Here is a 13743-nt window from a genome sequence, read left to right as displayed (position 1 = left end):
TCACTCTGAGCTTGCTATGGAAACGCACTTAATCACAAATGTGTGCAATAGTAATCATTTATTATTACGGTCAAAGACCAGTTCAGAAGCACAACTGAGACACAAATGTGTGTGTTTATTTATTTATTTAAACTAGTAGTTGCAGCTTTTCTATGTGATGCAACTAGGCCAGGAAACTAATTCTGATCTCTGAAGAAGTGTCATATCAGTCATTATGATGGGCTCACAGGTCTGTTCTGCAAATCAGGGTTATGAAATCATTATTTTGTTTTCAATGTAAAGAGTTAAACGCCTAGAGACTTCTATCTTAGGCATTATACGACTTGGCTTATTATATGTAATAAGCCAAGGCTGTTCCAGGCTATCAACCCTTGCTTCCACCCTTGTTGAAGGCGCCCCAGTTCTCTCCTGGGCTAACACTTTTCAAGGAAACCTTGAGGCTACTATTTGTTTGTTTGTTTTCCACATTTAATATCCTACCTTTCCTCCAAGGTACCTGAGATGGTGTACATGGTTCCCGTGCTTCAGTTTATCCGTAGGTTGTTACCCTGTGGGATAGGTGAGACAGAGAATTAGTGACTAGCTGAAATCATGGCTGAGTGAGGATTTTAATTTTGGTCTCCCTGGCCATCAGTCAGTACAGTGGTGCCTCGGGTTACATACGCTTCAGGTTACATACACTTCAGGTTACAGACTCCACTAACCCAGAAATAGTGCTTCAGGTTAAGAACCTTGCTTCAGGATGAGAACAGAAATCGTGCTCCGGTGGTGCGGCAGCAGCAGGAGGCCCCATCAGCTAAAGTGGTGCTTCAGGTTAAGAACAGTTTCAGGTTAAGAACGGACCTCCGGAACGAATTAAGTACTTAACCCGAGGTACCACTGTACTCTAACCACTTCATCCCCACAGAGTGGATACTTCAGGGTTGCCTTTGTTTCACAATCTTGTCTTGTGTTTTTTTCTTCCTCCTAGGTCCTGCTCAGCCCCCACGGCTCCTGGTCAAGAGCCTCTCCTTGGAGCCTAGTCCAGAACATCGCTCACCAGAAGCCCCCCAGCGGCTCATCTCTGATCCAGGACCTGACAGCAGCGAAGGAGAAGTGGCCAAACTCCGGCCACTCAAACGACCCCCAGGACCAAAACCACAAGGTATATAGGCGAGTCTTCACACCCCAGTGAGCCCATCACAACAAGGCTCTTTGTGGAACTGCCCGGGAAGAAAGTCTGCAAGCAGAGCAAACTGGCTTTGGCAGAGCACCTGGCTTTCCCATTTGCGGAGGAAGTGGGGTGAGACGCAGTTGTTAGAAGAGGGATGTTCTGATTTATTTGTTCATTACTAACAGCCTTGTGCCTGGCGTTGCTTGGGAATTTGAAGAACAAGAACAACGAAAACAGTGCAGTTTCCAAATTGGTGGTGCAGTTTTGAAAGGTTTGGTCCGCCAGCTTGATTCAAAATGGTGTCCAATTGACAAAAACCTACTCCTTGATCTCAAGGACCATCATGCAAAATTGGGTTACAGCATGTGCAAAGCAAGTAGACAAGCAAACAATTTTTCAAAATATATAGTAGGGTATATTTAGACTTGTTTTTCAGTCAGGTTTGGCTCCAAAAGCAGCTGGCAATAAAATCCAGTGCAGGACATGTTCATATTTGTGTATGGCAGATTCCTCTACCAGAGGTAGGGCAGGATCCAGGCTCTTTTCTCCAGAGAAAGGGTGGCAGAAGGAGATGGGCTGGGTGTAGGGTGCTGTTGGGTTTGTTTGTTTGTTTGTTACCTGATGGTAATGATGCCAGTCCACAGAAGTAGCCCTTCTGTCAGTTGTCTGCTGGGGGTTTGTGTATAGTATCCATATATTATGTGTGCCTTTAAAAAATAACTTTAATTGCTTTTCCAGTCCCTCCTAAACCAGCCCATCTGCAGAGTATCCAGCCACTGCGTCTCCCTGAATCCATCCCCCCACCTCCATCGCGACCACTCCCTGCTGATCCTCGCTTAAGCCGCAGCCCCCTGCCTAAGGATGGATTGGGACCATTATCTGCCGTCTCCTGCCTCATTGAGAAGTTTGAGAGGTGGGTGCTTTAGTAGCTTGCAAGGCCCTGCTTCCCTGGGAATGTAGCTGGTGCTCTCTTCTGCTGTTATGCTTCCTGCCATGGGCTGCAGAGACTTCTGAAGGATTCCAGTGCAAAGAACAGAGTGGGTGCCCTCTCCACATGCAGCCATTGTGAGGGAGTGCCACCAGTTTGGCGGTACAGCCAAACTGGAAGAGTGCGCTGGAACACTTTGCTTCCAGATGAACAGCAGGGAGCTATGGCATCCTGTCCTACATGTTAATTTCCTAAGGCCTCTGGCTAGCCTTTGAGTCAGAAGACAGAATGCCAAGCCAGACGGATAGTTGGACTGATGGAGTGTGCCAGTTCTTAACTCTATTTTTAGTCAAGGGCTGCTACTTCTCTTACTTCCAGCGCACTAGATTCTACTTCCCTTTCCAAGGTGAGACTAGAACAAGCAAGCAGTGACCTGGAGACTTTCTTCCCAGAGAGCCTGACTGTCTGTGTTTTGATTTGTTGTTGTTGCAGGGAACCTGTAATCCTGGCTGTCGAGCAGGCCCCGTCGCCGTGCCCCAGTCCAGATCTCCAGACCCCCGAGACAGGTCCAATGGAGCCCTCGCTAGACTGCCCGACTTCCCTGGAATCGGCAGAGCTGGCTCACAAACTCCTGGACCTCCTGGCTCTGGAGGGAGGGCCAGAGCCTGCGGGTGGTGCTGCCTGCTTGCCGTCTCACGATGGTGGAAAGCTGGCCAACCGGGACAGTGGCATTGACAGCATCAGCTCCCCATCTAACAGCGAGGAGATCTGCTTTGGGGCTGACGAGGGCACAGGAGAGGGAGCAGGGCCACCCGTGCCTGCTGCTGTCATCAAGCGCCGCTCAACCCGGGATTCCGAAGTGGACAGTGACATGGACGATGGCAGCGGGGATGAGGCTGAGCTGCTACCGGAGCTCCCTCCCCCACAAGCAGAAAGACAGGACTCAGAGGAGGTGAGAGACTTGGACTGGCATGCCCGGGTGTTAGTGTGATCACCCGCTCACCCGCACAGCTGATGGCTCCTGCCAAGCCTTTTCCTGAATACGATGCTCTTTACTGAGGTCAGAAGCAAAACTGGGCGGAAAATAACAGGGAACTGGGCTGGGTTGGGGTTACACATCGATTAGAGAGGTGAAAGCATGAGCAGCCTTGTCCACTGTTGTATTGTGATTCAGGAAGAGTTAGTGAATATGATCTGGGTCGTATCCTTGTCTGGTAATGCCAGCTCAGGGGCTGAGGGTAGGATTGTTTCTGATGGACTGAAATTCACTTAATGGGGACTACTTCTCAGAATATTTTCACTGCCTGGTCAGATTCACTCACAGGGTGGTAAAACCAGTGGCGTAGCGTGGGTTGTCAGCACCCGGGGCAAGGCAAGTAATTTGCGCCCCCTAACCCGTGGATTTGCGCCCCCTAACCCGTGGATTTGCGCCCCCTAACCCTAACCCCTAGATGTTGCGCCCGGTGCGGCCGGCCCCCCCTGCACCCCCCACGCTATGCCACTGGGTAAAACACTGCTAGCTCATTTGCAAAGCTAAGCAGAGTCCAGTATGGTTTCAGATGGGATGGGAGAGTGTGTGTGTTGAGATTCCTGCATTGCAGGGGGTTGGACTAGATGGCCCTCAGGGATCCCTTCCAACTCTACGATTCTGTGAGAAGCGGGGATTCTTATCCACCTTGAGCAGCTGTGAGAAAGCGAACCAGGGAATTAGTGCAGTGTGTATTTCACAGTCATTTCTAGGCCAGCAGCTGAGGAGTGGGGGCCATAGAAGATACGAAAGTGTTTTGGAGAGGAGGGGGAAAGTGGGCTAATCTCACGCCCAGTTTCACGGGTGCATGAAGTACAGGGCAGATGGGTGAACTTGGATTTTGTTAAGTTCCCCACAGAGATTTTAATTTCTCCTCTTGACAGATGACAGTTCCACAAAAGGTTTTCCGAATTGCCAACGAGCTTCTCCAAACAGAAAAGGCCTATGTGTCTCGCCTGTATCTGCTGGACCAGGTACCTAAAATACAACGGAATATCCCCAAACGGCTATTGAGTGTCCACAGTTTCCCCTCCTGAAGCCTTTGCAGGCGAAATATAGCATCTGTGCTGCAAGCCATGCCCGACTGCAGCAGCTGGAAAACCTGCTGGAAAACTCAGCCCTGTTCTTTGGATTGTGGATCTGCTCTTCCAAGCTGCAGATACTAGAAAAGGGATTTTGGTGTAGAATCAGCATGGGTTTTCCCTTCTCTTCCCTTTGGATTTATATACCACCTTTTTGCCAAGGAACCGAAGGTGGTTTACCGTTTTACATTTCTCCCACCCACTCACCAACAGATAAAATACAAGCACAAGCAGGCCCTTTGTCCTCTTCGCAGGGCAGATGATGCTAATTGGCCCAACGGGGGGAGGGGACACCTTGACTGGCGCAGGCTCTGGTGATGTCTCTGCCTGCCTCCCTTACTCTCAGCCTTCTTACAGGGCAGAATAGTATCTGTTGGCCAAAGTTTTGCTGGCCTTCAATTCCCATCATTCCAGTTGACTGGCCATGGTGACTGGGCCTGATGGGACCCCCTCCTATGTTGCTGAACTGCGTTCCCACCTCCTAGGTCTTCTGCGCACGCCTGCTGGAGGAAGCACGCAGCCGAAACTCTTTCCCGGTGGACGTGGTGATGGGTATTTTTGCCAACATCTGCTCAATCTACTGCTTCCACCAACAGTTCCTGCTCCCAGAATTGGAGAAACGTATGGAGGAATGGTGAGGACATTTCATTGGCTTAACATTTTGGTGCGACTGCCTACAAAGGTTTGTTTGTGTGACTCTCTGCGATCTTCTGGACCAGTGTTTCTCAAGCGGGGCCCCCCCAGGATATTCCAAGGGGGCCGCATGTGAAAATCGTGTAAATGGGGGGGGGGGGCCCAAGGCTTGAGACTAGAGGACCATAAAGGGAAATGAAAAGTGAAGAAAACAGTGAGGTGACCAAGAAAAGAAAACAGAGAAGCAGAGGGAACAGAGAAGTGGCAGTGGATAAATCTCCATGTGCACTCCACAGCAACGTTGCTTCCGATTTCTTCTCCCTTCCACTTCCGCGCACCAAGCTGTCCAGTAGGATGGGGGGGCCACAGGAAGGAAACAAGGTCAGAAGGGAGCCATGGTCGGAAAAAGGTTGAGAAACGTTGCTTTAGACAGAAGTCCTTCCAAGCCCTACCTGGAGATGCCAGGATTGAGCCTGGGAATTTCCTTGTTTTCCTTCCTGCTTCACTGCCCTTCTCTCAATCTTGGCCTGGCTGGTTGGGGCCGATGGGAGTGGGAGTCAAACAACATCTGGAGGTTTGCCCACCCATGTCCTGTTCTCCTAAATACTTCACCCTTTGCAGGGAACCATAGAACTGTAAAGATGCAAGCCCGCGGCGTAACTTAATAGGGAAAGTTTAGTGTCCATGACTCCCTTATGTCCCTGATTTGCACCCGTTTGAGAATGTTAAGAGCTATGAATCTCCTCATGTTGGGATTCCTCAGCTCTGCTTGGGTGTTTGTTCTTGACTCCCAATCCCTGTATTATAATAATAATAATAATAATAATAATAATAATAATAATAATAATAATAACAACAACAACAACAACAACAACAATAATAATAATTTATTTATACCCCGCCCACCTGGCTAAGTTTTCTCAGCCACTGGGTGGCTTCCAATCAAGTGTTAAAAACAATACAGCATTAAATATTAAAAACTTCCCTAAACAGGGCTGCCTTCAGATAATAATAATAATAATAATAATAATAATAATAATAATAATAATAATAATAATAATAATTTATACCCTGCCCATCTGGCTGGGTTTCTGGCTGCAGTTGGTCCTGCAGATAGAATCTGGATGCTTTCCCACCCTGTGAATGGGGCGGCTCAGTTTCTGTCTCGGACCTTTCTCCTCTTCCTAACCCTTTTTGCTTCTGTTCCCCAGGGACCAGCACCCGCGCATCGGGGATATCCTGCAGAAACTGGCCCCTTTCCTCAAGATGTATGGCGAATACGTAAAGAACTTTGACCGTGCCATGGAGCTTGTCAACACCTGGATGGAGCGCTCAGCACAGTTCAAGAGCATCATCCATGAAGTGCAGGTCAGCTTAGTTCAGGGGGGTCTCAAACTTAGCATTGCAGCAGGCGCTTCAGGTTAACCGCAGGGGGAACAACGCAGCCTCATCATTGGAGCTACCCAGGTGGCGCAATTAAGTTCTCATTCCAGTTGTATTATTCCCTATACAGCAATTTTTCTTAAGGGTTCAAAAGCACTTTAAAACGTTATTAATCGAGCATGTTTTAAGTACCAACACAGGAAAGAAAAATAAATCGCTTGCAAAAGGTTAGGGAATTGCTTCACTGAATGCCCTGCTGTTCAACATGGATGTGGAGTGAGGGGCTTTGGGGTCTAATTAAGATCTAAACAAAATTGGAGTGTTTGGAAGGAATTGTTGGGGAAGAAGCTCGTGTCTCAGCAGCTGCTCGCGCCTCTGTACGAAGACTTGCCCCGTACTCTGGAAACTCTGCCTCTGGTTCCCTGAGTCTCGGTTCCCTATGGGAGCCGGCGGGCTGCCATTGGAGGAGAGCCAGGCAGACAGCTCTCTAGAGATCACTCTCTTCTGCAGAGGGAAGAGATATGTGGGAACCTGACCCTGCAGCACCACATGCTGGAACCTGTCCAGAGAATCCCTCGCTATGAGCTGCTGCTGAAGGACTATCTCCTCAAGTTGCCTCCGGACTCGCCCGATTGCAAGGATGCTCAGAGTGAGTAGAGCTGCCGGGAAGAATTGCAGGGGCTGTGTGTTTGTTTGTATACCACCTTTTGTCCAAAGATCTCATGGCAAGTAAAATAGCATAAAAACAGCATAAAAATACAAGAAAAAGGGTGGGGCGGGGGGGAGAGCCACAGCACACAGTGCCTGTAAAACCATATTCTTGTTTGCTAGCAGAGATTTACTAACCCCAGTATTTCCCAGAGTATCAAAAACCCTCGTCAGTGGGATATTTTCTCTGGAAATTTGAGTAACACAGTGTTGAGGAACTGGTGGCTCACAGACCAGAGCTGGTCCACAAAGAGTTTTGGACCAGCCAGCCCACCTTGGCAGCGGTCTAAATTTCCCTCTTTGGGAACTGATGTTTCAAAAGGTAACTGAAAGGTGGCGGAAAGCAGTGCAAACATTGGAGGAGAATCGGAGCACCTGTCTGACGCTGTCTGCTCTCTTCCAAGCCTTGCAGTGCTCTTCCCACCTTTCCTCTCCAGCCGTCACTCAAAATGGCAGCTCTCGTCAAAGACTTCCCTCGCCCGCTGAGAGCCGCCTCTGCCTCAAAGCACTGGCGCACCTTGACATGCCAGTTTCTGAAGGAGCAGCCCCCTTTTCACTGCTGCTCTGCTGAGCCGGATGAGGGGGAGAGATCTTCCCCTCCCTTTGCTGCCCAGCTGCTTGGGAAACAGCTGAGCAGCTGTGAAGTGTTGCGTGTCTGTGTGTTGCGGCATGTGGCCCCAGAGTTTTGGCCCCCCTCAATTTGAAGAATGTTCCCCACCCCTGGAATAAGAGGTAGGTGACCAAGCCACAGCCCCCCAACCCAGTCCAGCTATGGTTCCCTGCTGGTTAGACCAGGCAGTACACCTCAGCGTGCTGGATCTCACTTCCTGTTCTCCAGTTGCAAATTCCTGACCTAAATGGTGAACCTGTAGCCCCATCACAGTGGTCAGCAAATTCTGGTAACCCACCTGCGTGGCTTTATTTTGACACATGTTTAAGCATTATTTCTGCTTTCAGTTCAGTTGGAGGCACTGTGTTGAGTAAGGCCAGCCTAGCCATTTAGACTCTCCTTTTCTTTTTTCCCTCTCCACCTCATGGCCAGAATCCCTGGAACTCATTGCAACAGCAGCAGAGCACTCCAATGCAGCCATCCGCAAAATGGTAAGTGTTGGAGGTAATGAAAGCCAGGACGCCTGGGTCCTCTTTTCTCCGAAGCAGGAGGTTGCCACAAATTGGTTAGAGTAGGTGCATGGGGGGGGGGGGCTTTATTCAGCCTGGGGGAGGGATCCATATCCCCTTCAACCCCTGTGGGCCATTTGGACAGAGGTGGGTTAAACAGAGAGAGTGGACAGTTGACTTGCCCTAAGATCACCCACTGAATTTCATTACCAACTGGGGATTTGAACCTGAGTTTACCTGCTTCAGGTCCAACACTCTCCCTGCCTGTCTGTTTTAACAAGTAGAGCTGGGTGCCATATATGAGTTATTTGCCAGTGATCTGTACCCCTTTCCAGGAGAGGATGCACTCGTTGCTGAAGGTGTACGAGCTGCTTGGAGGTGAGGAAGACATCGTGAACCCCACCAATGAGCTCATCAAGGAAGGGCACATCCTGAAGCTTTCTGCCAAGAACGGGACCACACAAGACCGGTACCTGATCCTGGTGAGAGGAGGTGTTGGGGTTTTGCCCTTTTCCACCTGCCCCATCTCAGGAGAGGGTACAGCAAGAAGCCCTCTGCACCATATGCTGTCACCATTAACTCCTTTTCTTTCTGCAGTTCAACGACTGGTTGCTGTACTGCGTCCCCAAGCTGCGTCTCATAGGCCAGAAATTCGGAGTCCGTGCTCGCATAGACGTGGAGGGGATGGAGGTGAGAGGGGGAGGCAGTAAGGGGACAAGAGAACCATGCAAATCTCAATCTCTTGTTGACCAGCAAGGTCTTGGAGTTTTATCAGCTGCTCGAGGTTGAAACAAGGGACATGGAACAGGATGGGTAGAGGTAAGGACAGGACTTGCCCTCCAGGCCAGGGTAATTTTATCTTCCTGACTCAAGAAGGGGGAATTAAAGCAGCATGATCATGTCTTTGGGGCAGACTGTGGTTACAGCGAACAGAAGTCAAGACTGTCATCTGGACCACACAGTCTTGTGTGCTTATGTCTTGATCTGAATAGGTGAACTGGCTGCATTTGGAATGTGTTTTCTCACAGTGGTGATGGGAGTTCTTAATTCTTTTAATTAATCATTCTTTCTGATTTTCCTCCCCGTTATGTTCTCAACCAAACATCCTTGCTGCTTTTTATAACACAATTAGAATCAGCTCTTTAAATAGCAAGAATATGCAAAACAACCTAAAACCGCTAGGGTGGGCAAGAAGCTGGGTAAATCTGCAATAAAGAGCAATACAATCATTTGCTTAATTAAAAAAAACAAAAAACCAGAAATAACAGAAGCGTATTCTTAAACACTGAGGAAAATCCGAGTGGTCTTTTATATTTCTAATTAGCTGAGTCAACGGTATTTAAGAATGGAAACAAATTTTCCAAGAAATAGTGTCTGAATCTAGAGATAGCTGGGGGAAGTTCTCCCAGCAGGGTTCGATGTGTGATGATATGATTAGTTGTTTGCACAGGGAAGTTGCTCTTGATTCTGTAGCTGATTGAAGGTTAAGCGTGTGTCTTTGAACAACCTTGTGTCCTCCTTCTTCCTTACCCTGCAGCTGAAAGAGACCAGCAGCCTCAATGTGCCCAGGACCTTCCTTGTATCAGGGAAGCAGCGATCCCTAGAACTTCAGGCCAGGTACGGCCAGCAAAGCCAGGCGCTTAGCTTCTTCTTTCTCAAAGTTGAAAGAATTGTCCCTCATCTGGCGACACGGCTTTTCCCGTCCCAGTAACTCTCCTCTGCTGCTCCTCATCTTCCGTTGGGAGCCCTGAATCCATTCACCTCCTTCCTCCTTTGCCCACCATCCCAGATCAAGTTAATCGGTGTATCCTCCCCTAATAACTCCCCTAAGTCTGCTGAAAAACAACTCCTTAACATGCCTTCCAACGTTTGTCATTTTTCCTTAGGACTGAAGAGGAGAAGCGAGACTGGATCCAGGTAACTGCTGGCCTTTCTCACCTACCTTTTATCACTGTGCAAGATGGGTGTAGGTCGGGGATGGGGAATCTGGGGCATTCCAGAGGTGGTTGTACTACAGCTCCCAGCAGCCCTGGCAGCTGGCTATGCTGCCTGGGACTGATGAGAGGTGGAAGCCAACAACATTTTGAGCTTCCTTGCCTCTGAAATAGAGGATCTGGCTCCTTATCTCATGTGGTTACATTTCCCATTCTGCAGAATCCTTCTGATGCTGGTTTGGGGGATGCTTGTATGGATGGCTTTCGTAGATCCATCAGAAAAGTTAGGGGTCACAGGGCTGACCAGGCTTATTCAGTTAAGAATAATGTGGTGCAGAATGACTCTGTGCCGAGTCAGCCTTCTTGACAATGCTGTGTGGGCCAGCAGACCCACTTGCCTATGGGATCACATGGTGTGCATTTGAGGGTGCAGCGGACCACGGCCCTGGGCAGTGCGCTCACACATTGCGATGCATCCGGTGGTGTGACAGATCTGTGCTTTTGCACCACTGCCTGAGCCCCTGCTTGACAGGGGAAATAGGAGGCCAACAGTAAATAGCTCTGTGAGAGATTTGGGTAGCTGTTTCCTCCCTGAGCTGCCCACCAGTATGCACCAGACTGAAACTGGGATTGGAGAGAAGTGTGGGCGCCTGCTGGTCCTTGCCATAATAATAATAATAATAATAATAATAATAATAATAATTATTATTATTATTATTATTATTATTATTATTATTTATATCCCTCCTCCCCAGCCGAAGCCGGGCTCAGGGCGGCTAACAACAATAAAATAAGACAACATTTTAAAATCTTGTCCTTTTCCTTGTTGAAGCAGGCTGGGGTTCTGCTTTACTTCCCAGTTCCCTGTTTATCTGCGGCCACTAACACTGTCTTGTTAAAACCATCAGGCGATACAGGCAACAATTCAGAAACATGAGCAGACTCTGGAGACATGCAAGCAGCTGGTCAGTGAGGATGAAACGCCACCCAATTCGCCTGTAAGTCCTGCCTTAGTGTGTTCCTCTCTGCAAGAGTTTGGTGAGACCGTGTGCTTTAATATGTGATTGAATGTGGATCAGTTGAGAGATAACGGAGGGGAGGGGGAGCTACCACAAAGATAACCCAATTCCTGCAACAAAAAACCTCAGAATTCTGTACTGTGTATAATTTCTGTTCACTATCATGCTTTCTCTAATTTTGCATGACTTGACTCTGCTTCGTGGGGCAAACCTATTAACTTTCTTCCTGTCCCCCCCACAGGGGTGTGAGCTGGGGCGACGAGCCCCCACGCCCATCCGGGAAAAAGAGGTGACCCTGTGCATGCAATGCAAGGAGCCCTTCAATGCCCTCACCAAGCGGAGGCACCATTGCCGGGCCTGTGGCCATGTGAGTGTTTTCCAGCAGGGGGGGCAGTCTCTTTCCCACTCCCAAGTGCCACCCCTGTTTCTTTCTACTTTTACTGAGAGCAGCCCCCTTTGGAGGGAAGGGTGAGGTATGCCACCCTTAATAGTCTGGTCTAAATGCCGGTGTCTTCCCTGCAACCGTTTTTCCAGAGTGTAGAATTTGTTTCTGTTTTTTAAAAAGTTGCCTCCCTGTAGGGAATTTCCCCCCCATTCTGACTCATCTCCTGTTTTAGCCACGAGGTCTCAGCACATTCAGCGAGAGGTCTGAGGTAGAGAAACCCGAAGAGCCACATGAGGCAGTTCCTTATGCCACTGGGCATGGCCAGAGTTGGTGGTGGACACCGACACATGTACACACACTCTTTTATGGGGAAGAATTAATGTGGTACGATGGCACGTGGGGATGACCCTTTTCTGTATGCCAACTCCCTCCCACCCCCAAGAGCCCTGAAAACTCTGTCTTGGCTAGTTTACACATTTAGGAAACTCAGATGGTTTTGTTCTTTTGCAGGCATAAGTTTGCTTGTTGTGGGTGTTATTTTTTAACTGCTTCCCAACTGGGCCATCGGGAATCTTGTATTTAAGAAAAAATGTTTCCAGGATGAAGGTTAAGGGGCTAGGCTCTTCTCCCTGAACTCGCTGGCTTTTAGCTTGCAGGGATTTGTTTTAAATTCAGACAAGCCACTCTCCACGGCCAGCCTGAGAAGCTCCTGTCCAGGAAAAGCTTTCTAGCCCTCCATTCCTCTGGGTGCATAAATTGGCTCTGCAGCCAAGTGACAGCTCCTCGCCTCTCGCCCACTCGCTGCAGGTTGTCTGTGGGAAATGTTCAGAGTTCCGGGCCCGCCTGGTGTATGACAACAACCGGCCCAACCGTGTCTGCACTGACTGCTACGCAACGCTACAGGGCTCCCCTGCCAGCCCTGCCCCACATCCCAACACACCTCAGCGCCGGAGGTCCATTCTGGAGGTGAGATTGGCTCTCTGGGCCGTGGGAAGCCCTGTTGGCCACAGAGCATTAGCTGACCTCCTTCCTGGACACTAGCCTTGCTTTAGCCTGCCCCTTGCAGCTTCTTGTGCAGAGTCTTGGCAGTTTTATCTGTGCTTCCTCTAACATTTCTCCACCTCCTTGGAATTGCAAGGGGTTGGACCAGGTGACCCTCAGGGTCTCTTCCAACACTGCAGTTCTATGAATTCCAGGGTTATAGAAGTGTGAAAAAGCCACATCATGTAATATTGGTTGTAGAGTTCACCTTCCTGATCATCTTAACTTCCAGCACAGCGATCAGATTCTTCGGCAATCATGCTGTTTTAAAGTGTCTACTCCTCTTGGTTGAGTATATGGAGCTGTCTTACAACTGAATCAGATCCCTCTTCCTGTTGTGTCAGGAGATCTCTCCAAGATCTTGAGCTGAGCTTTCTTCCAGCCCTGCAGTCTGAGATGCTTTAGCTCAGGAGATGTGAGGGACTGACCTGGGACCTCCTCCGTACAAAGAAAGCATGTGCTAAAGTCACAGATAATGCAACTTTTGAAAAATCTCCTCTAGCACCTTTTTCACTCCGACCCACTCAAGTTAATGGACTTGACTAACTTATGTTCATTAATTTCTTTGAAAAAGAGTTTGCTGAAGGTATGGAAACTCTGGGAGAGGCATTCCTGGCAGCTCTCTGTCCTTCCCTGTGTCCTGCTCATTATCCTACATGTCTAATTACTTAGTTTTATTATCATCATCATCATTTGAATTTGAATTTATATACTGCCCTATACCCGGGGGTCATAGCTGTCAACCTTTTTTAAGGGAAATTCCCTTATTCCGAATAGGTTTCCTTGCAAGAAAAGGGAAAAGTTGACAGCTATGCTGGGGGTCTCAGGGTGGTTCACAGAATAAAACCAAGCTATAAAACCACAAAATACATAATAAAAATAAAAACAACAACCCAATAATACTGGTCACTTGCTCTGGAGCAGCAGTCTTCCACCTTTACTGCACGTTCAACGCAAACACACACTTTTTATGGTGGTGGCAGAGCTGCTGTTGAGACGCACCTTCGATCCCAGGAGCGGCTACTTATCCACCAGTTGAAGTCTTGTGCAGATTCTCAGATTTTCAAGGCTTTCATGGCATATGGTTGAAGCTCAGTGCTTTACGGCCCTGAGAGTGGCCTGCAAAATAAAACTGCACTCCAACCTAGTGCAGGAGCAGAAATTGCAGGCTGTCCATACTGAGGAGCCAGGATTATTCATGCAGCATTTTCTGCCCTCCTCCTCCTCTTTGTTTCTCTCTGGTGTGTCACACAAGGCAGCAGGTTCCCCCAAAACACTCTGGGGGCAAGGGAGTGAGGCTGAGTCCCTGTATCTCACCCAGCCCACGCTGG

The 13743-nt window shown here is 48.8% G+C and overlaps 1 protein-coding gene across 1 annotated transcript in view; it reads left to right on the top strand.

Annotated features, from left to right (window-relative positions):
* Positions 1 to 13743, top strand: part of FGD1 (FYVE, RhoGEF and PH domain containing 1) — a 44541-nt gene that overhangs the window by 28389 nt on the left and 2409 nt on the right. The window contains exons 2-16 of the mRNA XM_083419734.1: positions 971 to 1144; positions 1892 to 2066; positions 2574 to 3033; positions 3993 to 4082; positions 4676 to 4824; positions 6035 to 6191; positions 6717 to 6855; positions 7957 to 8015; positions 8369 to 8515; positions 8631 to 8723; positions 9571 to 9650; positions 9920 to 9950; positions 10876 to 10965; positions 11228 to 11353; positions 12179 to 12337. Of these exons, the coding sequence (XP_083275860.1) occupies positions 971 to 1144; positions 1892 to 2066; positions 2574 to 3033; positions 3993 to 4082; positions 4676 to 4824; positions 6035 to 6191; positions 6717 to 6855; positions 7957 to 8015; positions 8369 to 8515; positions 8631 to 8723; positions 9571 to 9650; positions 9920 to 9950; positions 10876 to 10965; positions 11228 to 11353; positions 12179 to 12337 (2129 nt within the window). The remainder of the gene's footprint in view (positions 1 to 970; positions 1145 to 1891; positions 2067 to 2573; positions 3034 to 3992; positions 4083 to 4675; positions 4825 to 6034; positions 6192 to 6716; positions 6856 to 7956; positions 8016 to 8368; positions 8516 to 8630; positions 8724 to 9570; positions 9651 to 9919; positions 9951 to 10875; positions 10966 to 11227; positions 11354 to 12178; positions 12338 to 13743) is intronic.

Source organism: Podarcis tiliguerta, assembly GCF_965153285.1.
Source record: "Podarcis tiliguerta genome assembly, chromosome: 17".
NCBI lineage: Eukaryota > Metazoa > Chordata > Lepidosauria > Squamata > Lacertidae > Podarcis > Podarcis tiliguerta.
Note: the sequence above shows the minus strand (reverse complement) of the source record. Positions and strands in the feature narration are given on the sequence as shown.